Below are 27,682 nucleotides of genomic sequence, written 5' to 3' on the forward strand. Positions count from 1 at the left end.
AAAGTGTGAATGAACCAACCCTTCCCCTAACTCGGCTTACATGATCCCCTTCCCTGTCATGTGGGAAGAAGATGTTGGCACCTTTTGCTTCTCCTTCTGATTAATCATAGTTTCCTGCATTGTCCAAGTCTAGAATGGTTGCTGAACTTACTATGGTTAAACAAGCTATCTTCATAAATGATAGCTGGAGGTTGGTTTGTTTGAAACTAACTATAGTTAAGTTCAACCACAGTTGCCTGGGTTCAGATGATATGGCAAGCTGTAGTTAAGACAGAAGCTTCTGAATACTTTTTAAAGCACCAGAGGAAGGGAGGAGGGAGCATAAGAGGCTAGGCATGCTCATATTTTGCCAAACCACAATTTAGCATTACTTCTGAATGCATCCATTATATACAGGTTTGATAGCACATAGACCTGAAATTTATTTTGTACAGAGATGGTTGACAATTATATTTTAGAATGACAAGTCTCATTACACAATTATTTCATTCTGCATTTAACCTAAGTAAATAGCTGGTGACTTTGCTTGGTGCTTTTGATCAAGTATCTGTACAGCAACTATGGAGGGAGACACACAAGGGGAAAAATGCATTTTGGTGTGGGAGGGAATTTTGTACCCCATGTTAGTTTTCTGAAAGGGAAATGATTTCACATTAATGTTCCCATCCAAAACTCATTTGCTTGTAAGTAAGTTAGACTGATTTTGATGTTTACTCTTACATGCATACTGATGTGCTCTGTACCGTATGTGCTTATTTGAGTATTTGACATGTTTAAGTAGTAATCTGAGGAATCTTTAAAGCTAAGACAACACCTAATGTTGCCCCATGGCCTCAAAATAGCTGTTTGTATCTTTCAAGCTGAAGTCAGATTTTGAGACTGCAGGCTCTCTGCAAAACTGATCTAAAATCCAAGCTGTTTTTTACGTATTGTGCATTTGTGTCTCCATTTCTGCCCTACCTGGTAAGGACTGCTCTGGGTCCTCGAGCTCTGGCATGCATCTTATCCAGCACCATGTGTTTCAGCTTCTGATAGTACACAGGCCCAAAATAGATATAGGCTTCCAAGGGCTCCCTTGAAAAGGAAGAAAGTCAAAGATGTCAAAATAAACTAATAGACCTATGGCACATTAAGAGGTAGCAAAGTTAATTTCTGCTTTTCCCATAGAGTTCAATAGAGAAACATTTTATTTATTTATTTTATTTATTAAAACATTTCTATGCCGCCCCGTTCGCCAAAGCCTCGGGGCGGCTCACAACATAAATTAAAATACAAGAAATAACAATATAAAATAAGTCACCCTGGCCAGATAAAATAAGCAAATAATATTAACAATTAAAATGACGCTTAAATAAAAAGGTCTTTGCCTGGCGCTAAAAAACAAATAACGAAACATGTTGTTTTCTGCCTTGTACAGAGGAACTGGTAGATCCTGTCACTGGTGGCGACTGTGGCCATCACTAAAGACCAGCCTGAAAGCCACTCATCTAAACTAAGAGTAAAATGCTCTTCAAAGAGAGCTACTTCTGCAATTCAGATTTCCTTCAGTCAGTTGCATTTTAGAAGCTGATAGATATGCTGAGCTACTCTTGAATTCTTTGTAGATCTGGTTATTTCTATCTTACATTTTCCTTATAGAAGTTACTTATAAGAACATTCCTGGTTTTGAAAAGTATACTAAGAAACAGTGAAGGGAAACAGCTTTGGACATGCTAACAAGTGCATACAACTTAAGAGGTTTTTGAAAACCAAGTTGGTAGGCAAGAGAAAAAAATTCACACCCTGATGAGTTTTTCCAGAAGAGTCCAAAGGCCAATGTTTTTTCTGACTGCGTTTTTTTTTCCTATGCTTAATCTGGATAGTAAACAAAATTTAGGAGAAGAAAATAGTTTATTTTTGAAAGAGGATAAATCAACAGATGGAACATGTTAGTGGGCCAGAATATGCCAAGGGAGTATAGATGGAAAATAGGAAATAGAAAGGTAGGATTAAAACGCATTTGAAACATGCAGAAATGTTAGGCCATATGGCCTTGTCCTGTTCTTAAGCCATCTCATATTCCTTTGAACTCTACATCTCTGAAGGCACTCTAATCAACACAGCAGGAAGTTAACCGATCAGCCAACTATGCCAGACTGACTCCATAATCGGCAAAAGCTGCTCACACAAACTCCTAATTCACAAGCACCTGTCTCCAATACTATATTTTATACTGCTGTATTCTAGTTAAGACTGCTAATTCTGTCTGAAGAGTTGCAACAGGATTTTTAATTCTTATTATTTAAACACATTGCAAGGAAAAGCTGTTTTTAATTTTGTTGAATGTTGAAGGGTTGAATTTTGAATTCAATGTTTGAATTTTGTTGAAGGCAGCAACTCACATTAACATGATATAATCATATGGATTAATAGTTCTACTATGCAATAAAATCCAAAACAAAAAGATGTACTAAAATAAGGAAAATGTACACCCAGACCAATAATTTACAGGAGGTTCTTACCCAGTAATGCCAGATGTTACATAGTCCTTCCCCAAGTAATTATAACCATAACGAATGAGATCTTCACAGACGTCCTTAACTTTACTGCCCCCAAATGCTGTTCCATAGTGAAATCTGCCATCTAGGACACCGGCTTTTCCTGCCAGGAGTTCAATTAGCTTTCCCACCTGTGCAATAGAAAACAGAGACACTTTTCAAAATATTTTAATCCTCTGGAGACTGCTTCTCTCTACATTGAAGATACAAACAGAAGGAATTGGAAAAAATGGATGAAGATAAACAAAATTATGTAGGCAAAGACTGGTATCTGAAAGAACCAGGCTATGAGCCTGACATGTCCAAAGGGACATTTGCTGCACATTTGTCAAGCAATAGCTCTTTGCTGCTGCACAACTAACTGAAAGGACTTTCAACAGCTGTTTATGATAAAACAGGGCAGGTTCTTTTTCAAAGAAAATTATTTCACTGGGTGTTCCAAAGCAACCTGGCATATGTAAAATAGCCATCTAAATCTTAGGCAGAAATCTCAAGCTGACCAGTACTGTGGCAACTGTATTCAAATCAAGCTGACCTTTCCTTCATTTGTCATCATCTCCTCATATGATCTTGCCAATCTTCACTGGTACAGACAGTAATCAAGTGAGGAGGAAAAACATCGCTTGATGGTTCTTAGTACTTTTATAGAGTTGCTTTGGCTCAGTGGTAGAACACCTGCTCTGTATGCAGACAGCTACTGGCATCCCTGGCATTTTCAGGTAGGGTATCCCCACGCAGGGCTGGAAAAATTCCTGCCTTGAAAACCCAAACAGTCACTGCCAGTGTTGACAATAATGGGCTAGACAGAACAATGGTCTATTGTGCCTGGTTTGCATGATTGTAGGGCATGCCAGCCAGATATGCAAAAGTACCCTGGCCAGCAAGGCTTTTAGTGTCATGTAAATTCAGAGAGAGTGGCTTGTTCACCTCACAACTCTACAACAGTCCATGGGTACATAACACTCAGGGTAGTTAATATGCAACTGTAGCTTGTTAACCACCACAAGATCTGGCCCATTATAAATTAGTTTCCTATGTTCAATTTCACTTATCATCACCATTGCTTTTGCAAGTGCTCTGCTGTTCTGGTATGGGAATGTGCAACCAGCCATCATCTTCATGAAGATTTAAAAGGGCACATGAACTGAACTGAAACCACTAGAATTGATCTAGGGCAGCCTTGCCCAATTTATTACCCTCCAGACATGCCAGACTATAGTTCCCAGCATTCCTAGCCAGCAAGGCCATACTTGGGGTACATCAGGTTTAGAAAGGCTGATCTAGAGGGTGAGGACAATAACAACTCTGCAAACAAATACTTTGATATAAACCCATTGCTTTCTAGACTTTGGGTTCACTTTATCATTCAGCAGCAGACAGAACAGAGCAAACATATACAGAGCCTTGCTAATCAATTTCTATTGATGGTCATATTGGCAATTTTTGAGGAAAACAGTAATACTCTGTCACCAGCTTTCCCCATCAAAATAACTGACCATTGCATTGGGAAACAAAGCATATCTGGGTCCCACAGAAAAAACTACCTAATGTAGGCATGGAATACATTACTGAACCAGCCAACTTCTGTCAGCATAATACAATACAGCCTTTCAATGTAAACAACTGTGGTCCCATTCTACATTCTATTCTATGAAGAATAATGCATATTATGGAAACTGGCATTATCTCTTGGAAATATATCTTTACATAAAAAGGTAAATAATGCCTTAAATTTTGAAAATGCAGTAAGATGAAACACAGTCAGACATATATGATATTACAAACCGTCATACGTGATGGGTAACCATGTGGATTCATAATAATATCTGGACAGATTCCTGAATCACAAAATGGCATGTCCTCCTGAGGCACAATCAGTCCGCAAACGCCTAAAATACGAAATATATTTCAAGCAAACAATTCATCTTGCAGAACCAAATAACCTATTATACTCTTATGCAGTCCAACCTTCCACACTTCTGGACAAGAGTTAGACTCTATTTTAACCTGTCCTATTAAAAACAATTCTCTCTAAAATAAATAGTCTTACACATAGTAGTCTTCCCAAATCTGATGCCCTTCAGATGTTTTGGACATCAACTTCCATCAGCCCCAGATGAAATGACCAGTGCCAGGAATGCTGAGAACTGTAGTCCAAAACATTTGGAGGGTACAAGGCTGGGGAAGGCTACAAGTATATGGGAATGTAGCTCTCCATACTGATTAAGAAAAATCAAAAGTCTAGACATTAAAAAATGTTGGTATTTTGCAGTGACTAACATCTGATGCCTTTCAGCATCTTATGTTAGCCACTGCAAAGTATCAGCATTTTCACCCTACCAATTTGCAACTTTTTACTATGCAAGCTAAGCTATTTTTAGAGGTTCCTTTTGGAGGTCCCAGGCCCAAATTATGTTTTGTCTGAAGACCCACTCCAATATGGATTAAAACCAACAATTTTGAGGACATTGAAACAATTCTCTAACATCCCCTTTCACTTCTTATTAAAGCAGAAGAGGATTCTAACCAGCAGTGTTAGAATTCATGGGTCCAAGTATCTTGAAAACTGTATGTATATCAGAAAAAAATGTATGGATACCATATACAAAAACAGAAATTTGCATTTGTTTTGTCCTAGATCTATGCAAACTAATTCTTTTCACTTTTTATGACTGTATTAATTATATGTGGGCCAAAATAAGTTAGTGAGGATATAATCAATGCTTTATAACAATAAACAATTTGTGAAACACCTGAAATTTGTACATTGAAATGAAGAATATATTTTATAACCTTCTGGGGAAAACACTGTTGGACTAGAGAAAAATGAGGAAGAATGAAGTTTTAGTAAAACAGCCACTTTACTATTGAGCGGGGAGGGAAAAAAGAGATTGCAATACGGGCGCCTGCTTAAAAGGTAGTAACTTCTACTGTCCATTTAAAAAAAACTAGCTAGGTATAAGAGATGGCTGAAAACACAATGAGCAGGGCTAGGTACTAGGAAAGAAGAACAGAGCAAGAACTTCTGTACAGCTTTACAAAAAAATTCTGTACCCACAAAATGTATGCTCAGACATTATCACCATATCCAGACAAAGTCATGTTAGTAATTTTGCCTCATATGAAAAAGATGTGGTAGACCTACCACAGTATACTTATATGCACACCCAATTTTTACACATTCAGAGTAAACACATACACACACACACACATTTTAGAATTGACCTAATTTACATGTCTCCCCCCGCTAGGAAAATGGTTAGTTGTATTAGGACGAAAGGGCACCTGTAAGCCAAAAATTAAATCTGTGCTAACTTAAAATTACTTTAGGCGCTGAAACCCTTTTATATGCCAAGACGGTTCCCATAGCAGACAGCCACTGTGTTGTTTGTTTTGTGTGAAAGTGAATGATAAAAGATCCATGAAATCGACACAGAAAGGCAGAACAGCAGAAAGAACCGAGGCCTCTCCATCATAGCAGCTTCTACCCTTTGCTGACTTGTATAACAATGAAATCGAGACGTCCAACTGCAGATCTAACACAGCTGTGCATTTCATTAGATGAAGAGCACTAGTGACACAAGTAAATAATTAACTTATTCTGGTCCGCTGACTGTGCTTATGAGACCAGTCATAGCTGACAGATTTTAATACAAGTTAAACACAAAGAGAGCATAATGAGATTAGACGTTAAAACAAAATATTTAGACAGATTCTGGAGGGGAGAAAACTCATCAGCTACACTAGCCCCCCCCCCGTGTGTGTGTGTGTGTGTGTGTTAAAATTCTTAAGTTCAAGAAAGTTTATCCTTTTAAAAGGATAAACTGTAGGTGGGAAAATGTAAGTTACACTGGTCTGTACAGAACTGAGGAAAAACAGTTGTACATCTGCAAGATGTTTTGACTCTAACAGTATTAACAAGTTATGTTAATTATTTTCATGCTACAGGTATAGCCTCTAATAGTTAATTTACAATGTTTCTTACAGAGCTGCAGGCTACATATTACATTTAACATTAGTGGATATTTTAAAAGAGAAGGTCTCTCTAGAATCTTAGGAAGAAACAAACTATTGACATATTGGATAAAGCATTTACCGAGCAATGCTTAAGACTCAATTCATGAATGAACATAGAAACTATCCAAATATGTGCAACATAGTCTCTTAAAGGGGCAATCTTGGCTGCAGGTCAGAATCTCAAAAAAGCACATAAGTTTTAGATTGTAATTCTACACATATTTACTTGTGACTGAGTACAATGCAAATCAATACTCATTACTTCCAAGTAGAAATGCCTAGTATTGTATTTCCATATGTATTCAGGTATGTAAAATTCAAGGTGGTATAACACATCTTAATCATACTGCAATTTTATATACATTTATGTGGGAGTAAGTCTCCTTGAATTCAATGGAAGTCCTATCTGAGTAGATGAATATGATTTCACTGTAAATAAAGGTTATCCAAAATTAATCCAGTATAACATTAATGAAAGAACATCCCAATGTTTCATGGAGCACAAGATAGCTGGATCTTACTAAAATATAGAACTTGTGTATGAAAGATTACCAGATATATACCTTGCTGCTTTGTATCACTCCCTAGCAAAATGTACATTCGAAGGCACGGCTAGATTTCTTCTTGGTAAACTGTTTTCTCCCACCTATCTTAGTGCTGAAATATTTCTCTTTGTCTTACCGAGTCCAACATCTAATGAGTGTTTGATAAGAACCCAAGAAGGGACCTTCTCAGAGGCTGGAGATGGGCCTCAGAACACTATTAATGGAGGCCCTTCTAGGCTATCAGCCACTGCACTTCCACCAGCAGGTAGGAACTTCTTTTCAACAGGAATTTGGCCTATTCAACCAGTTTGTTCTGCTCTACTGCTCGGTATTTTAATATAACTATCTTTTGAATTAGTAGTCATCCTTTGATTTTTAAAAACAATCTTATTTTTTGCTATATTGCTTTTACTGTAATACTGTTTATCATATTTTGAAGGGATGGATGCAGATTTAAACCTTGAGACCTTGTTTCAGTGGTACTTAAGTTCCATGTATTTCAGTGGACTATGAGTATGACTAAATATGACCCAACCCAGCATTTTATCACTTTCTTTTAACAATGTGTTTTAATTATATACTCCTGTTTCTAACATAAGATCTTAAGGGACTGGAAGTCTCATAGTTAACAGAAAAGTATAGGACATACATCCCAAGAAGTTCTCCTATGCAAGTCTTAAGATCAATTCCCAGTAGACTGTATACACTGGGACTCCAAAATATAGCTCCTCTAGAAAAGAAGGTACAATTCCAAAATAAAGATTCATATGATAAATTCATTAGTTATGGTAGCAGTGAAGCTGCTGAAAGCAGGTACCTACTAAACAGTGTGGTCTGTTTTTTCGTATGGAAGTCCATTCATGTGCATTAGATCTGACCACAGTAACACATATACTCCAAGGAATAGATGCATGTAACCCTGCCCTCCACCTGAAGAAACTTCCCAGTCCACCATTTAACCCATGCCTTGGTACTTCATGCATCTTTCTAGAATAAAGGCCCAAATTGTTCAATATTGTTGCAACTGTGATCACCAGGAATATAGCTTTGGTTCTAGTTTAGAGTTTCACTAAAAGGATATCTGAATAATTTAGAGCACAAATAAAATAAGAAAAATAAAACCTTGAATATTCACAGTGTTAGAGGCTTTCCCAATTATCTTAAACACAGTGAACTCTCATAATTTGCATTATAATAGCTCTATTATGTTCTTAAACCAGTTAAGACTAGTAGTACCTTGCATTTAGCATTTTGTTTGTTCACATTTTGAAGATATTTTTAAAAATACACAGGAACAAGTTATTGAATTTTTGTGTTTTATTGATATGCTCAATTGTACCTGGATACTACAAAGAATAATCCAATCACATGGATAATTTTGCATATAAATGGTCTAATCAAGTGACAAGAACCAGTTGTGGTGATCCCAAACCCACTAACTTGGTACCTTGCAGCTCATGCTGTCACTCATGGATAGGATAACATTTAACAACCTTGTAAGGAGGTGCTATTTCAGAGCTCAATCTGAATGTGACTATGTATTTATTCTGTTCCAGTTTTCAAGTTTAGATTTGTAAGGGATATTATGATGCTTTCATAGAAGCCCTGTAAAGGTTTTGTACTTTTACATGTGCAAAAGCAAGAGATATATGTACTTTATTCTAGATTGTGTTGCTTTTATAATGATTAAAATCTGCAGCGCTCACCATCAAATAAGTAGGGCAGTAGCAAAAACATATCTGTACGATTACTTTTCATATTGACAATGTTCTAACGATTCAGAAATGACAAGTAATCCTACTATCCCTAAACCCCGATTAAACTCCAGAGTATACAGACTGCAAGCCTGGCCACAGTTAAAGGAACAGAAACAACAGCTGTAGCACTACCATGTTCTGCTGGAGAGATTAGAAATGGAACATGCTATGCAGAAAGGAAGCACTTCTACATATTTAGCAGAATTAAAGGTGCAAACTTCACTTACCCAGACACTACCACTTAGGTCTTTTCATTGCAAAGAATATGCCTTGCTTATATTAAGCTCTTCCAACCTGGCTCCCTCCAAATCCTATCAACCTCAGATGGCATGGCCACTGGAGAATGCTAGTTATATAATGTGCCATGTGCATTTTAAAAGTCTACCTGTTAGCCTTAGCGATTGATTCATGATTCTGCTTAGTGATTGATTCATGCCATACTGGTAAGAGACCTTGATAATCTGCTTGGTTTGTTTGTTTGATATACCTTCACTAATTCTGAATAAATGAATCTGGAGAATCCAGTTTGCCTCTATAGCAGAATAAATTCAGTTTCTAAGTATTGCAAATACTACAAACTACATGGCCTTTTAATTAGCAGAAACTCTTTATCCAAACATGCACAACTGCAAAATAGCACTGTTTAATTTTAGTTGTCTTCTACTGTTGAACTGCTTGTGTATCATATCACTTGACACATCTGATTTGACATAAAGATCAACAGAAGTAAACTTAACAGATCAATAATACATAAGAAAACTTGATTAGCTTCTTTATTAAAAGCATTCTAAATTAGAGGAGGTGCTAGAAGACAAAACAGCTTGTACACTGGTTTCCCATGAGCTGCTGAATGGTCTGATGTGATAAATTTGCATAGTCTGAAGCACACAAAGAGCTCATTAACTGAAACTCTTACAATGCTCCTGGAAGCAGCTATTGTAAAACAATAACCACAGGAACTTTACAAAATACACATAGCTGAATGACTCAAGAACTCCAGAAAAAATGTGTTTTAGGTTATATACTATGTGGAAACAGAATTAGGAGATTTTTATTTTATGCCATAAAAATAACCGTAATTTGGGAGAAGCAGGGGGAGAGTAAGGGGAGACAGATTTACTGAAAAGGGTCAGAAGGTTACCTGTTTGCTATTTCAGTTAAAATGCTTACTTGACTCTTAGAACAGCAAGTTTAGAAAAAAAAGAAAAAAGGAAACTTGTGCAATCTTTTAATTTGGGATTGTTTTACATGGTGAGGAATAAATTAAAACTGATGAATAACTTAATGTTTTATTTTAATTCATTATGATTTTGAATTATCAGCATGAGTTCTTGGGATGGGGTGGGTTAGAAATCTGACAAACAAACAGAAAAGAACCAGAAATACATTCTTTGTGAATTTTTCTTCCAATTAAAACTCCCTAATTTCCAGTTCCACTATAAGATATCACGCCTCTGCTTAAAGTACTTCCTACTACTCCAAATCATTTTGCATATAATGGATTGATCGCAATTTTTACAAGGAAGCATAAAACTCCAAAGTCATAGAGGTAAGCAAGAAGCCTCCATGTAGCAGAAATCTGTATAAAAATGTCTACAATGAATTTTCTTGTATGTTTGGCCGCTACACTCATGACCTTCTCTACAGTGTCTTCCCAACATGAAATTACCTTTTGAACAACCTCTGCCTGATTGTCATCATGGGGAAATTTTGTTTGTTTTTAATATAGCGTTTTTACAGTCTAGGTTATCACACATTGTTTTAACTAGTTCAACGAGAATTCTGTGTTTGTGAATTGATGAACTTGAGTGCTGCCTTTAGTGGCACTTTACTTGTGATTTAATTGAACTTTTAGGCTGCTATCTTATGTGCCAAGGCTGCTGAAGCTCTTTTAGTCTGAAAGTTGTATTTGATTGTGGAGAAGCTCTCAGGGGCTGCATTCTTGTGGTGGGCAGGACAGAAGGCAGAAGAGAGCAGGGTCAAAAGTAAAAGGGTGGGGTCAAAGTACCAATCATGCCAGCATATTTCAGGATAGAACTCTTCCTGTTAGTAACTAAGCCTTAGGAGAGGCATTTCAACCTTTCAGAAGGTGCACAAAACCATTTCCCCCCTATTCTAAACTGTTAGATTGGGGAAATGAGGATGTAGCCAAGTGGCAAACCCCAGAAGGCTGGAATGGATCCCCAGCGAGCCAGATTTGGCCCACAAGCCTGAGGTTCAACACCCTTGCTATGCACACTTACAAAGAAAGTAACTCAGCAGGATTTGTTTAGGACATACATATGGCTTTGCTGTTAATTGGATTGCTTTAAGTAAGTTGCTTTGGGAGCCTATTGGATGAAAAAGCATGATGAAGATAAAGAAATAGTAAATAATTCATAGTGTCTTCAGAAGTGTTCAACACAAGTAGAGAAGCCCATCACTCTTTTAAAAAAGTAATGAAAAGGTATCCATTATATTTACTCTCAAAGTATGTTTTTAACAGGATACATTAATTAATCCATGCTAGAGAAGCCCATGCTTTTCAAGACAATGATTTTGCAAATGATGCGTCCATATTCTACACTGCAGTGAATATGATCCCAACAGAAGAACTATGTTTTCCTAAAGTATGAATTTAAAGCCATTTCCTTGTTTTTAGAGGCATTTCAAGACAGGTTTAAGCCTTTATCCAAGATCTTTAGCTATGAAAACAGCTTCTGTTTGCCATTTCAATCCTCCTTGCTTAAATACAGTTCTTCCACTTCAGGAATACTGCTCAGCATTGCTGCTTAGTTCTGTGATCTGCAGGACCTTTGTTGGGAGGTGTTAATCCTTTTTCACATGAGAGACTGAGAAACGTCCTTTCAGAGAACTGATATATTGCTTTTTTCACATCAAAGGAGTCTAACTTTCCCCCTTCACTGGGACTTATAAGAAAAGAAGAGGAAATCTGGAAATATAATGATCTGGCAAATATGGAACTTCAGTACTTCTGTGCTCTTTCAGTCCTTAGTAGCAGAAATGATTTCAGTTTTGATGAAATTGCAAAAAACAAGTATCATAGTTGATTGTCTTCTTGTACTTTTCAATACTTGACTCAAGTTATCTGATAAAAGTCAAGCCACTGATATAACTGGACATCAATATGTTTTCAAATGGGTCTCGATTTTTTGTTTGTTTGTTTTGGTCACTCCATAAGAATTCAGCACATCCCTTTAAAAATGTCACATATCCCTGCTGACTCCAAATAAGCCAAAATATAAAAGCATAAAAGTGGGATACACCAACAAATATCAACATGGTCTTACTTTCCTTAATTTCTTTTACTTACATAGAATTTTCAGATATGTTTGAAGTCACATGCTTTCCAATGAAGACTTTGGTCTAAGCAGCATTTCCCCTTCCCTCTATCTGTAGGGTAAACATTTTCTAAACTGTCTTGTCTCATGAAGAAAACCAGGTGCTGCAGAAGATTCTGGTGTACATTCCAGCAAGCACTCAGTTCACACGGGACACTTACTAGGGCAAGTTGGGACTTGGTGCCAATTCACAGGAAGTGAAAACTGAGACCCCAACACAGCCAGTATCAGTGGAAGCTTAGCAGTAGTGTGCAATATTTCAAAAGCGACTTGAAGATCAAAGGAAGGAAGAAACCAGTAGTGAGGATAATGGGTTTAACCTGCCAGAATGGACACTTTGGTTAAATGTTAGAGAAATCAAACATTCTGTAGACTAGTGTAAGTGAATATGGTGCCAAGGGGTGCTGTGACATCTCTTGTTTTCAAATGTTTGAAGAAGAAAAATGTCTGGAAAGGCATTTGTCTGGGTTGTTTCCAATACAGGAGCTCTGGGCTAGAAAGCCCTGTTAAGCACCTTACAGGTTTCAACTCCATGGTTTGATGATTAACATATTTAGGTGTTCCTGCTGTCAAGCATACAATCTCAACTGCATCAAAAGCATAGATTTTGAGGTGCAGCTGGGAAAATTAATAGCTCTGATTTTTGCCTGGGAGAGCTTTATTCCTGAAATTTCCCTTTCCAGTTTTTCAAAATGGGTGCTAATGGTTGTGACAAATATGCTGCAATATTCTTCTCTTGGCAATTTTTCATTTACCACTGATTTATATATTTTCTTTCCTTCAAGGTGGGATATATATGATGTGCCCACCAGGAAATTTTATCCTCACAATAACCCTGCAAAGAAAATTAAACTGAGACAGGATAACTGGCCTCCTGATTATCCTATAAGCAACAGGGATGGGTGGGAATTCAGCAGTGGGTCTTCCCAGGACTTGTCTGAAATTCTGATATATACCACACTGGCTTTTCCTGCAATTTTGTGAGATGTAGGACTTGGCAGACGAAACCAATCAACTGAAATATGACTTGGTTAATCAGTGGAGACCAACCAGGAAGCATCTATATTAAAAACAGCCTTGTTTATTTTGAGGATATTTTGCTTATGGTGTGCATTCCATATAGGACAAAACAGTATTTGCATTAAAGATGTACTTTTCTTCTAATACTGAGTAGTAGTTTCAGTTTATAAATTTCTAAGATGTCTACGTAATACAAAAATTTCATCAATTAATTACTTAGCCCCTTAAGAGACAGATTATTTACTTGAAAAAAAAAAATCTTTAACCCACTCATAGGTCTCAGTTTATAAAACAACCATTGTAAAGGGATTAGTAAGTTTCATCCAATTAAGGGCAGAAGAAGTTCACATCTAGTTTGAATCAGTTCACCCTGAAAGTCAGCTGTGCCAACTGTACTTGCCTTTTACCTTTTAGCTATATGGCCCTGTGGTGACCAGTGGGATGGAATACTGCACAGGTCTGCATAGCACAATGCTGTAACTGCTCTCCCTATGCTGACAGGCAGAGCTGGCTGGAAGTGTCTTTAACATTACGCTCATTGAGGGGATAATTAGCTCCTGTCCCTACTGCTTGCCCCAAAAGTTAAACATAAGGTAGCATGATGGTGGTTTCATAAAGAGCGCCATTGTTTTTTCTCTTCCAGTTCAACACTGAGTCCTGGGAGCCATTTGCATTGCCCCAGGCCCCCTGCGAATCACAGCTCATGGGGTGACCCTACCTTATCAAGGGTAAAATTTATCTTGCAAAGAAGTTAAATATGACCCCGTTACCACTCCATAACAGCAATGGATGCTATGCCCCTCCTAGACATTTTTTAGAAAATGTATTTTATTTTGCCAAGTTGCTCTGAATGCATTAGATGGCTACACTGTGGGACAACAAGGGCAGCAACAGCTCGCACACCCCATTTTTAAGGTTACAACAGGCAGGCACTGAGTGAGATTGCATACATGATTTCACAAGTTGCATGGAATATTTCTGGCCAATTATATACAGATAGTTATTTCTTTCTTAGAGTTTACCTCACCCCTTATGTCCCTACTTGTTATTTGCCAGAATCTGTAAGACAAAGTATCTGGTCTACGTTTTGCTGGAATCTGCCTCAAGTCTCATAAGCCTTGCTCAATTTCCACTGGTTTTCAAGTGTATCTTACTGATTTCTCTGGCTCTGTATAAGTCCAAATTTGTTTGCGGGAATAATACAGGAAGAATATTGTACTACCAGTCAGACACAGTTATCTAGACCTTTAAAAATATTATTTATTTATTTATTAAAAGCTTTCTGACCCACCCACCACTAGCGTCCCAGGACAGCTTACAATGAAATAAAACAAAACAGCACAGCATCCAATGACTTAAGATAATAAAACCCCAGTTAAAATCAACTAAACATTAAAATGATGGGAAAATAAAAAGGTTTTCACTTGACACCAAAAAGAATATACCATCGGTGCCAGGCAAACCTCTCTGAGTTATTACGAACATATGTGTATATAAAATACTCAGAGCACTACATATTCATAGACAAGTTTTATACAGACTCACCTATATATTATAAGAGGATGAATTCATTCAAGGACAATGAGAAAAATGTCTGAATGCAACTTAATAATTTTAATAGTTTAATAATACCTTTTTGTCCATGACGGCTGCTAAATTTGTCTCCAATTTCTGGGCGTCTAGTTTGTCTTAGCAATATTTTGATTAAAAATGCATCTTCTGCATTTGAAGATATCATGACTTTTTCAATGTATGAATCAGTTGCACCTTTGTAACTAATAAATATGAAACAAAAATGCACATATTAGCATACAAAATATGTTCAATTATGTTTAACTATGGCGAGTGCAGTGGGACATCAGCTATAAGTTTCAAGACGCAAATTTACTTTTTCAGGAAACATTTCTATGCAGAAAGATGGTGCCAAAAAGAAGTAGCAATTGAAATATAAAAAAGGAATAGTAGACTTTAAAATATCTTTTTGTACCTGATGCAAGAATGGCCAAAAAGGCAACAGCAACAACAAGGTGCTTGAATATAACAAAATGCATTAATAGATAAGAGACAGAAGTTGCAATTTAGCTCCTGTATAATAAATAGGAGCTTTCCCATTTATTTCAAAGGAAATGAATTGTATTGAAGGAGTCCTGTGGTACCTAGATGATTAATTAAATTATTGCTACTTGATTTTTTGCATATTTTGTTACAGCACTGAACTTTCCAGAATTACATCAAGTGCATCTTTTTGCTGTACTAGGCTAACAGGTAAATAAATATAGGTTACATTAAACTTACATGTGAGCTGGCTTTTTTATTTTGAAGGAAAAGCAACAATGTGGACTTGATGTGGAACTTGTTCTCCAGCTGGAATTGGAACCTGCATCAGTATCTTGACAACCCTATCTCCGCCCCCCAACTCCTGGCCATTTGCCTGCAAAAGTCCTATTTGCTGTAAACAGCATTTTCAAGAGTTAATAGTTGTGAGGTAAGGGAAGATTATTGTCAGGAAATAGGCATGAGACTCTATTCTAGAGCAGAGGATGTTCCATATTAGGAGCCTGTACGGTTGCTTTTCCTTCCAATTAAAAGTGGACTGCTTAATCACAGTTATAAAAAAAAGATTAATGTAGCATGTTGTTTGGCCCCCCAGTTACTCTACACTGCATATTAGGAAGAGAAGACACATTGCCCACAATCCAGGAAATTTTTTTACAGTCACCATGTTCTTGTGCTGCTCACTCTCACTGTCAGCTTTCCAGAGCCAAGTTTTATAATCCATTCTTCCTCCCGCCACCCGTAGATTTTTAAAAAGAAAGTATGATGGAATGACATACGTTACTGGCACATCTTTATACTGCGGCTGCTGTGGTACGCTGCTCCCTTCCAAAGGAGTCTGTGTCACTGTCGGCATTGATTTATTCACAAGCACTTGTTTGTTTTCTACTTTTTCACCTGTAAATATATGGAGAGAATTTTATGCAGTTCTTCTATCAACATGATGAAACATGCTTCTTCCAATGCTGAAAGGGCCCTTTGTAAACGGGCTAAGGATTTGTTGGGTCTGATCTTTTAAATCAGAAGTGGATAACGTGTATCTCACAGGCCACATGCAGGCTGCCATGCCTATCTGTGTGGTCTCTACCTGTGCTCTGCTGCCACTGCTGGTCACCATTCCTAAAAGCCTGGCAGAATCACTGGGATTTTGGCTGTGATGGCATTTATCTCAGTGGTCACTTTAAGCAGCAATACAAGTGCGAAGTGAGGCCCCCATAGACTACCCACAGGGAGCAATACAGCCCTGCAATCCATGAAAGTTGTCCTCTCTTATACTAAATAAAAGCCTCTAAAGAGACAACAATAAAGCTCTCTCATGGGCCACCAACTGTGGAATGTCTTCTGTAGGCTTTTGCACCTGGGCTGATCAGTTTTTGGCACTAGTCTAAGACCTTTTATTTAGATAGTCAGTTGATTTTAAACAACTGTTTGCCAGGATTTTAGCACTGTTCTGCTATTTTTGATATTGTTAAAACTGTAAAAGCCACTATGGAAAGGCAGGTCTTAAAATGTGATAAAGCAAAACAAATGAAGTCCTTCCTTAGAAGTCGTTCCTGCATTCACCATAGTTTCAGTTGCACTCAACACTCTGTCTCCCCTCTCTAGCCATCTGAGAGGGATGGTTTAACTTGGAGTCCTGCACTGAGCAGGAGGCTGGACCCAATGGCCCCCTGGCCTCTTCCAACTGTACTATTCTGATTCTATATTTTTGTCCCTCATTACTGAATGACAGAAGGCAAGGATCGCCACTTTTCACACTCTGTATTATACTTAGCACATTGGCACAGTGTTTCTTAAAATATATGAAATACCAATTATATACCTGGAGAGCAAATGCCATCAGCGTCTAAGATTTCATGGCGCCAGATCGGCTTGTGTGTAGCTGCATCCAGCATAGGTCCCATAACCTTGTCAAATGTCTGATTTGTGTAACGTTTCAGAGTACATTTAGCATTCTTGTATACAAGGCACCTTCCAAAACCTCAGAGGAAACAGAGATGTTAATTGAAATTACTGTGTTTATCAAATATTATAACCAAATTGCAAAGTGACTACTATGTTTCATGAATATTTTTCAAATATACAATATAGAAAAGTGCTGTTTAAAAAGTTACAGAATGCATTACCAAAAAATTAAAGTCTTTTGGCACCTTCAGAACTGTGGGCTGCAATCTTATGTACAATTCTATGTACTGGATCAGGCTGTACTAATTTTAATAAGGTACGAGCTTTTGAAAGCTGTAAGACATTTTGTCAGATGTATGAAAATGCAGTGGGCTCTAATCAATAAAAGCTTGTCACAATAAAATTATTAATTTTTAGATGCCCCAGAATAGCAACATTTTTAAGGAGTTTGGAAACTTCATGTTGTTTAAGAATGGACCCAATCTAAGAAGCAGGAGCTGTAATGATAGATGACTGCAATTTCATTATACTTATATTTTTGGAAGAACAGCACTGACAACCTTTAAGGTAAAATGGGTATATTTAACAAGACTGAGACACAACTAAGATGCAACTCTTTATCTGGCATGTCTCAGTTAAAGATTTTAACAAAAGATCAGTATCCAAAGAATTTAAGAATTTTTCCTCTAATTACATTGCCCGTATTGCTTTTAAGAAAATAAAAATAAAAATCACATAAACCGCATGACACTAGTACTGGCTTGTAAGAAAGCAGAGTTAAAAGCTGCATGTACACGGTGTTTCTTTCATTAGTTGTAACTGGCTCAAGATCTTGCTAAAGGACATCTGTATTTCTAAACCAGAAGGATGTCTTTTAATAAACTTTAGAATTCAAACTCAAAGTTAGCTTTGAGATATGTGCAATATATTTATATTGTTCAGCTATACCAAATAATTCTGAACGCTCTTTGATTTTCCCCTAATGTTACTAGTCTAGCAGAAGGAAAACATTCTGCTTTAAATCATGTCTCCCATTGTTTTAGAAAAAAAGAATAAATTAAGTGTGCAGACATTAATGCCAAAGATACATGTCTAGGAATACTACTATTGCTGCCTGGCAACTAGGAGAAGGGGTGTTCAGTATAAGGAAACTGTGCAAAAGTTTATCAGTACAAACTAGCACGAAAAGTTTTTTGGCTACAGATCAGGCCCACACATTACAATATTATGCATTTTGCAGGGGAACTGGCATTTAAAAATGATTGATAGTACAATGCTAAAAGCGTATCATGCAGACAAGCCTGACTAAAGTGAAAACAAGTAATACCCTTTGATAGTCAGAGGATGTTTTCCCCCACCAGCAACATTTAATAAGTTGTTTTTATTAGATGCTAACTCTGCTAAATAAAGTGTGACATTACAAATCTATTGATTTTAGAAAGTTCACTTCCTTAAGAAGAGAAAAATAATTTGTGATTAAATATATAGATTTGTTAGGCAATTTAATACTGACTTTTTGCTTATTTTACTTGCTGTAACGTAATGATTTTTCTGCGATTCAAAGTGAGTATCATTTATGGCTTATTTCTGCTAAAAATACCAAGGGCTCAAATGTCATTGGATATTATTTTTATCACTATTATTTTTGAAAAGCAAATGCACTCAGGGTGCACTCCTATACAAGTTTAGGAAAAAGTAAGCCCTACAGCTCCTGGAATTGCGCAGGACTGCACTTTTAGGGCACAATCCAACCAAACATGAACATTGTTCAAGACGAATTAGGTTTAAAGGAAGAATTAACTCTCCCACTGAAAGAAATAGGATTTAAATCACTTGGTTTGATTAATGATCTATTTCAGTCTCAATAGCAAATTCAGGACATAAGAAATGTTTTCTGCAGCAATGCCACATTTAGCATACCAAACTCTGTGTGTGTCCGTGTGTGTGTTTCTATATTTTTCATTATTTAAAGAAACATTTATCTAACTTTAAATTTTCTCCATGACATTTTTGTTAAAAGTTATACTACAGCTGCTCACTTCAGACATCACATCAAACTATGGATGATGTGCCAAATTATAATATAAACCTTCCAATGTATAGGTAATTCCAGTTCAGATCAATCTGTTTGGTTTACCATTTGTTTAGCATGCCCACTTTTCTCATGCTGGTGTTTCTGAAGGAAAAGCAACCATGTTTTCCAATCCATGGCTGATAACAAACAATAAGACAAACAAGCATCAGTTCCTTAACCATGATTGAGTACAGCATTCACCAACTTAGCACCCTCTAGAGGTATTTTACCATCCTCGGAGCCAACACTGGTTTAGTGCAACATCTGTAATGAACTGAAGCAAGAAAAAAAAATCCTTCATTGACAATGACAGCACATAATCACATACTTCCTACCTCTGTCTAAAGAAGCTTTGTTTAAGACAAGAGCATCTTCAATATCATAACCACTATAACTCATCACAGCAACTGTGGCATTTTGCCCAGCTGGCAGTTTCTCAAATTCTATAAGTTCTATTGTTTTTGTCTTAACCATTGGTCTTTGTGGATACGCTAACAGATACATAAGAGTATCTATTCTGTTCCTTTGGTTGTATCCAATGGTACCTGCAATAAAAAGATAGAATAATCAACAAAATTGCTTAGATAATCCTTGATATTATTGCTTTCTTACAATGCTAACTAATAGAAAACCATTTAGAAAAAGCAGTGAGTTCCAAATAGTGTTCCAATCTGTCTTTGGCCATGTTTCAGCTATACTAGGCTCAGCATTGTCCCTGTGATCTTTTCAACCTTACTAAGCAATTGTCAACTCTTCCCTGTCCCCTCCCCACCTTTTTCTTCATATAAATCAAAACCTTAGTGCAAACATGGGAATATTCAGCATACAGAATATGGGATTCACTATCCAGTCCACATGGATAGTCCAGTTCTGTTGCCTCTGAACAACGACTGGCGTTAAGAAGGTATTGACTCATATAAGTTTTTTCTGCTGTCATCTTTGACCAGTGATTGGAAGTAAGAGGGTATTTGTAGGTGCAAATGCTGTTGCACTGGGGCTCACTCTTAAGCAGGCTTGCAGAGAACTAAGCTGTGTTTTTCATTCTTGATGGAAAAATGTCCAATTTTGAAACTGTTGATTTTCATGTACACAATTTCCTGCCCCAGCCAAATTTTGTGAAAAACAGCAGATTAAGAATTCTGGTGTGATGCCTTTGTTGGTTAAACTATAATTTGGACAAATCACAGATTCCTCCATTAAGATAACACAAGTTTCTAACAAGCTTAATATAGATGCTTCAAAAGTCAAAATTCTTTCTTCATGGAGGAGAAGGGGGAAGCTGCAGCATGTTCCCATATCAACAAACCATGGTTTATTGTTAAAACAGAAAGCTTGCTGCATCTGAATGTATGATCTTTAGGAATAATTTATATTAAACTTTTTTTTAGTTTCTTTCAATCTATGGGTAGGACCCAATAACTTTGCATGCTCAAGTATTTCTGTATGCGCACAGGAACATTCCCCAATTGTTATCCTACTGAAGCAATGCACACAGCATCAGGCCATGCTTCTGAAAGTTCTTCAAAATTTTCACAGTGGACTGTCCAGCACTGCAGGCTCTAAAGCTCAGCTGCAGACCCACAGAAGCTACCCAAAGACACTTCTGAAGCCAGTCTATGATGTGATGGTTAAAGTCACACATTTTTTGGATCAAGAGAGTTCTTGAGAGTACATAATACTACTACACTGCTAGTGCTAAGCAAGGTCTCAGTCTGCTCAGTGTCTGGATAGGGAGAACCACTGCACTCTGAGCTTCTTGGAGGAAGTGCAATTAAAAAGTCACCAAATGACTTGGTAACTACTGAGTTCTATTCGTTAGCTCCAGGTTTTTAATTTAACAAATGCATCTGCTTATTCTAAGACCCACCCATTCCTTTCACCTCATTGACTACTGAACCCAAGGATGTCATGTGGGTATTTAAATGAACAGAATGGGGGCAATGCTGACTAACAGGTCATTTCTTTTCAGTAGGGAGCTAAAATGCTATCTCAATAATCTGAAGCTCTTGACAGCCCAGGAAGTGACTAAACAGACTTGGACGTGCATCTCCCATAGGACAATACAAAGGCAGTCCACAGGCAGCAGGGGGCAGGCAGCAGTGACTATACAGAGGGCCGGATTTTTTATCAGCAAATTTATCTGATGCGAGGAATGGTCATCCAGAAGGAACAAATGTAGCTAATTCACAAGAATCATAACACAAAATTTAATCTATGTGAATATTACTGAAGCTATACTCATAGCAATTCTATGTCAACCTTGCCCAACCAAGCCTTCTAAACATGTTAGGATTAGAAGCCCCACTATTGCCAGGTAGCACCTGTAATGTCATGATGATGGGATATGCTGTCTAAACACATCTGACTAACACAAAATTGGGAAAGACTGCTCTATGTGAAAAAAGAAAAAAACTTCAAAAGATTTAAAATCTTAAAAGTTTTTAAGAAATGTTCGATATAAGTAGAAATTCTGGGTGCATAAAATATAAAACAACAGTAACACATAACTCTGTAATATGTCAACTTAAAAATGCATTTTTATGTCCCTGATCTTTCTTCAGAGTCAGGTGCTTTACAAAAGCACACAGAAATAAAGCCTTTTAAAAAAATTATTACTAAAGATATTCAGTGTCTTTTGTGTTCCCAGCGTCAGCAAGTAACGTCAGAGGATTGTATCCAAGGAGCTAAATGTGCAAGGCCCAGGGTCAAAGCAGCTGAATACACCAACCTCAGAAAACACAGACAATGAATTGCAAATGACACTGAAAACAAAATGAGAAAAAAAGACCTTCACACAGAAAACTACAAAAGAACTCTACAGATACTGAATTGGCTTTCTGTACACACTGATCCTGCTTAACTGTGTGTGGTAACTAGCCAAACCCTCTGAAACTAATAGTCCTAAAATAGAGTCCCCTGGTTAAAAAAAAATACAAGGTAAAGTAGGAGGATAAACTAAAAAAGAATACAATTTATTTAATTTTTCACATGTTTCTAAGCTAATGTAATGTGAAGACTTTTGCCACACAGGTTCCCTCCCCTCCCCCAGTGTCCCATTTCTTCCAGATAAAATGACAGAGGAGGTATAGTATCCAACTTTCAAATGTATTCAGGCAAGGGGGTTATATCTCATGGTGGTATGACTTCTAGAAACGGCAGTTAAAGTAATGTTTCTCTTTTCACTGATAATATTTTAAACACAAATTCATACACAATGAGCAAGGTCCATCAAAATGAATAGGTAATGATTAAGGACACAACTCTGAGAATTGCTCTACAGAAAATACTGAGGAACTGTGCCCAGGATTTGGCTTAGGATAGGTAAAGTTTTATCATGCAGCAATTCCTTTGAGAAGCTAGAGTAAGAAACAAGGTCAGCTGCAAGCAGTACAATGGAATTTGGTAAAATCACACAAAGCAACTACCAAGTTTAGTTTCTAAAAGGAGTGGAAATGCTTGCCTGTCTTAAAATGATTTTATGCCAAAAAAAATTTCCATGTAGAGGTTAACATGTTCATAATGCACAGGGATTGCACTTTTTGGTTTAATGGAAGGAGGAAATAATCCCCATGCACAAAGCTGATTCAAACAGCCAAGGAGGTAGACATTTGCCCACCTGTAACTCCCATGCCTATTTGAAGAAGGGAAAAAATGGCTAGATTGAGACAAAATATATTTTACAGAAGGTCACAGCTCATTCATATGTTGATTTATAAAGCGCATAGCCAACACAAATCATTATGAAGTACTGAGTTCTTTCCACTGAAATTATGTTGTGATTTTAGCACATGCATTTAGATGAATTTGATAAATGGTTTAGCCAATCAATGAAAGATGAGAACACATACATTTGCAATGTGGAACAAAGGCCCTTTCGCATGTTTACCTAGAAATAAGACATACTGAGCTCAATTTGATTTACTTTTCACTAAGCATGTTACCCCTCGTATATATTACTCCAAGAAGAAACCATTGATAATTTATGGGTACCAGTTCTTCCAGTTTTTTCCAAGAGGAGAGATAGCATTTTAACTATGTTTACAATTCAATCTAAAAAAGATCTTGTTACAGAATTGGTAATTAATCGTGAAAATAGAACACATTAGTTATTCCCAGGAAACCTCTTTCTTATGCTCTCTCTGTCATTAAAAAGAAAATAATGACCTTTAAAAAAGAGAAGGGGAGAACACAGAATTTGCAGTGAAACACAACAAAAAAATATTCATTGCTTGTCCTCCAAAGATGCTGAAAAGGCATGCCTAATAACTGTCATACAACTGAAGCGGCGTAGCATCTTTGCATCTTTAAAAGTACTTGGTGTGACAGTGGAATTAGATACACAATCCAAATGAATGAATAAAATGAATTTTACATTCCAGTTTGTGAAAATAATTAATGTTGAAACCGCATTAGCTGAGGTATCAACAGGGGTGGTAGAAGGAGAATCCGTGACAAACCACCAAATCCAAAGTTAAGCCAAGCTTGAGATGGCCAAGTAGTGTATACCTCCTTTTCTTTCTGTTCCGAGATGTGTCAGAAAACTTGCGGGTTTTGCATCTGGTGGATCCAAAGCATCCACTACTCCACTGAAATACAACATTTTCCCTTGAATCTCCATAACAACTCCTTTTTACCCTCTCCCAGGATAGGCCTTTCTTGGTCTACTGAGAGAAAGCTACTCAGGGTAGGTCTGTCTCTCTACCATCCTGTTCTCGCAGGGACCATGGGATCATGCCATTATAGTACTATAGTGCTGCATGGCCTAAAGATATAGCAACCACCTAGAAGCAATCAGAAAAATCTTACCCATGGCTTGCTTCCCCATAGCACACTGGTATGTGTTTCTTGGAGACTGGTTATGGTGAGGGTAAGGAATGAGGCCAGCACACACCCCGAGAAGAGTGAAAGGTTCTATCTCCAGATGTGTTGTGTCTCTTATAAATGAAAACAAAAACAACCACTATTTAGATTTCTTAATGCTCACAAGTCACATGTGAACTAGAAGACTCAAATACTTATTTCAGAACTTTTGTGAACAACAGAGATAATAGACAAGACACATCTAGACAGCGAAGAAAAGAATGACAACTCAGTGCCATTCATTCTAATTACACAAAAAAATAGGTAACATTTTATGGGCCAATAATATTAGATATCCTCATTGATCTACCGATGCTTTGACTGTTGCGTGCTCATTCAGTTTCAAGGGTTTCATTTACTTCAGTGGTGGGTAAAAGCAAAGGATTATGATGAAACTTAAATAGAGAAGGTGCACTTGTTCAGGAGCCCATGAGTATACTGATATTCATGGAGTTCTAGAATTACACAACTCCTTGAGTTACACAAATGAAAGTCGTGCTCATAAATGTCCTTGAAAACCAATGTTAATAAGTTAATATACATATTTGTTATACATGCATATGTATGTGTATTATGTATATATACGTATCCATAATACCCTATTTTTTTCTATCTTGTAAGTTACTCCCAAAACAAGAAATTTCTTCTTGCACCAATAACAACATTATAACAAAGCACCATGTTTTAGTAATGCAGAACACTTACTTATTGATAGTATATTCATACAGGGCAATGTTGCAATCATTTTCTTCATTTACATCCAGATATTCAACCAGGCTTTCATGTAAAAAGTCTTCAAAGTTTCTGAAGGGAAAAAAAAAAAATGTTTCAGAACTGCGTATTTCACATTAAGGGCAAAATCCTATGAATGCTTAAAAACTAAGGCCATGCTGACTGGAACATTTTGGGAATTTTAGGCCTTTTTTCTGTCTAAACACACCCAGTCTCTATAATACATGTATAAAAGGTAAATAAGTAAGCTCTTGCACTAGCATGAAATGAGAATTTGATCTTATACTTTTATACATAACAAGATAGAATACTGTCTTATACAAAGCATTGGTCCACCCGGCTTTGTTTGCATCAGGTTTCCTCAATCCAGTGCCCTTCAGCCTTTCCTTAGTCAGGTGCATTGGACTACAACTCCTAGCATTCTTGACTGTTTGCCACTCTGGCTAGGGCTGGTAGGAGGTGAAGTCCAAAACATCTGGAGAGGAGCGGCTAGTGGTTCCTTAGGGTTTCATAGCAGGGGCTTATTTAGTTCTTTCTGAGAAGCACTTGGCACTTTTCACATACAAAGCACATGCTCTGCTGCTGAGCAACAGTTCCCCCAAGCAGTGCCATGATAACAAGAAGCTCATATTTAATCACTACAGGAATACCTAATGCTGATAACCCTGATTCTTGCACGGCTAAAGAAATAAGTGTGGAGAATCTTTCTACACTGCTTACCTATAACCTTGTGCAAGTTCTTCCATGTGCTTTTCTGTAACTGCAGGCTTTTGCTTCTTCACAATAATGTAGGGTCTAGATTAGGAGAAATGAAAGCCATTAACCAATGCACAGAGTACATATGACAGCTTATTATTCATTCATTTATTCGAAGTATGTACTACTTTTGTTTCTTACAAACTCAAAGTGGCTTCCATCATTTTCCTCCTGCTGCCCTTAACCTTATCCCCACAACAACCCTGTGAGGTAGGTTGAGCTGAGAGTCTGTAAACTGGCCCAAAATCACCCAGCTGGCTCCATAACCAAGTGGGGACTAGAATCCACGTTTCCCGAGTCCCAGACCCACACCCATAACCACTACACTACACTGGTGCTCTTGCCATCACAGAGGTAAAAACAAAAATGACACCAGTAGTATCATTCATTGTTGAGATCTGTCTCATTGCACTTGTGGAGTTGTTCCCAACACTGAGGTTGAATAATGAAGTCTTATTTAATGGAGGAATTCTGGTCACTCAGTGGAACTACACAGGGTGCTGTTTTCTGAAGATTACACAGGGTGCTGTTTTCTGAAGAAAGAAACACAAAAGTGTCATCCTGAGAGGGTGATCCTATGAACGCTGGTCACCATCTGGAAGCAAGGGACCACAGGATACTTCAGAGTCCCAGATCTAAGAGATCTTCCTGCCTCTCTTAAGTTGGGAACTTGGACCTGGAGAAGGGGTAAACGGGCATTTCAGGAAGTGGGGAGGGAAGAAGACTGCAGAAGCCAAGATACAAGCTATCCTGTGTCTTCAGTACCTCCCCTCCTCTGAAGCATCCCATATAAATGGGTGAAAACAGCCATCTAGCTACATTGCAAAGCAGGGTAATGGAGATTGCCTCTACAACTCCTGCTTTTTACTGGAAGCTTGTAAGACAAGTCTGGGTGCTTATGAGCACTGAGGCTACAATGCATGAGACAGTGCTCTAGCTCTGTTTGGGAATTATCCTATAGTAATTTTGCTCAGGCTTTTGGCATTAGAAAAGGCATTACATGTATAGTTTTAACTTTCATTACAAAACACTACAACACCCTTTAACATTCAAATAATTAAATAAAGTTAAAGCAATGTTTAATCACACCATATAATTTATTTATTTATTTAGGATATTTCTAGGCCGTCCATCACGTTCGTCTCTGAACGGCTTACAATAACATCTATTTTAACCCTTCAAGGAGGGTTCCCGGAGGAGGGCCTCTGCTGCAGTTCTTAGGGGGCGGAAGGGCATATGGGGAAAAAGATGTTCCTTTAGATATCCTGGTCCCAAGCTGTTTAGGGCTTTATAAGTCATAACCGGCACCTTAAATTGGGCCCGGAATTCAATAGGAAGCCAATGGAGCTGATAGAGGACCAGAGTTATGTGAGAATAATGACCGGTCCCTGACAACATCCTGGCAGCTCTATTTTGCACCATCTGAAGTATCCAGACTGTCTTCAAGGGCAGCCCCACGTAGAGTGCGTTACAATAGTCCAAGCAGGTGGTTATCAGTGCATGTGTTACTGTTGCTAGGCAGTTCTCGTCCAGGTAGGGATGCAGCTGATGGATCAGCCGAAACTGAAGGAAAGCGCTCCTCGCCACTGTTGTCACCTGGGCTTCCAGGGACAGCTCTGGGTCGAGGAGCACTCCTAAGCTGTGAACCCTATCCTTTAGAGGGAGTGCAACCCCATCCAGGACAGGGCCAAAGTCACTTACCCAGAAACCCGAGCCACCCACCAACAGGACCTCTATCTTATCTGGATTGAGCTTCAGTTTATTGGCTCAATCCAGCCCATTACCTCAGCCAGGCACTGGTTCAGGATGGCCACTGCCTCACCGGATTCGTTGAAAAAGCAAGGTAGAGCTGGGTGTCATCAGCATACTGGTGACTCCACAGCCGAAACCTCCTGATGACCTCTCCCAATGGTTTCATGTAGATGTTAAATAGCAAGAGGGACAAAATGGAACCCTGCGGCACTCACTGGCAAAGTTGCCATGGTGCAGAGCCAAAGTCCCCCAGCACCACCTTCTGGAATTGGCCAGCTAGGTAGGAATGGAACCACTGCCAAGCAAAGCCTCCTACTCCTAACCCGGTCAG

At 37.8% G+C, this 27,682-nt stretch overlaps 1 protein-coding gene across 4 annotated transcripts in view; it reads right to left on the reverse strand.

Annotated features, from left to right (window-relative positions):
- Positions 1-27,682, reverse strand: part of POLR3B (RNA polymerase III subunit B) — a 67,080-nt gene that overhangs the window by 8,791 nt on the left and 30,607 nt on the right. For 3 of the 4 annotated variants that reach the window (XR_006415786.1, XM_044441188.1, XM_044441189.1), the window contains exons 17-26: positions 25,564-25,638; positions 24,817-24,915; positions 24,058-24,185; positions 19,587-19,796; positions 17,095-17,253; positions 16,052-16,169; positions 14,850-14,992; positions 4,323-4,426; positions 2,502-2,668; positions 961-1,074 (exon numbers count right to left, since the gene is read on the reverse strand). Coding sequence is in view for 3 of the 4 variants with exons in the window: in XM_044441188.1 (XP_044297123.1) it covers positions 961-1,074; positions 2,502-2,668; positions 4,323-4,426; positions 14,850-14,992; positions 16,052-16,169; positions 17,095-17,253; positions 19,587-19,796; positions 24,058-24,185; positions 24,817-24,915; positions 25,564-25,638 (1,317 nt within the window). In the remaining variant the exon portion in view is untranslated. Of the gene's footprint in view, positions 1-960; positions 1,075-2,501; positions 2,669-4,322; positions 4,427-14,849; positions 14,993-16,051; positions 16,170-17,094; positions 17,254-19,586; positions 19,797-24,057; positions 24,186-24,816; positions 24,916-25,563; positions 25,639-27,682 lie in introns of those variants that run through there. The other variant, XM_044441190.1, reaches the window with a different exon arrangement.

Source organism: Varanus komodoensis, unplaced genomic scaffold, assembly GCF_004798865.1.
Source record: "Varanus komodoensis strain SLA01 unplaced genomic scaffold, ASM479886v1 scaffold39, whole genome shotgun sequence".
Classification (NCBI taxonomy): Eukaryota; Metazoa; Chordata; class Lepidosauria; order Squamata; family Varanidae; genus Varanus; species Varanus komodoensis.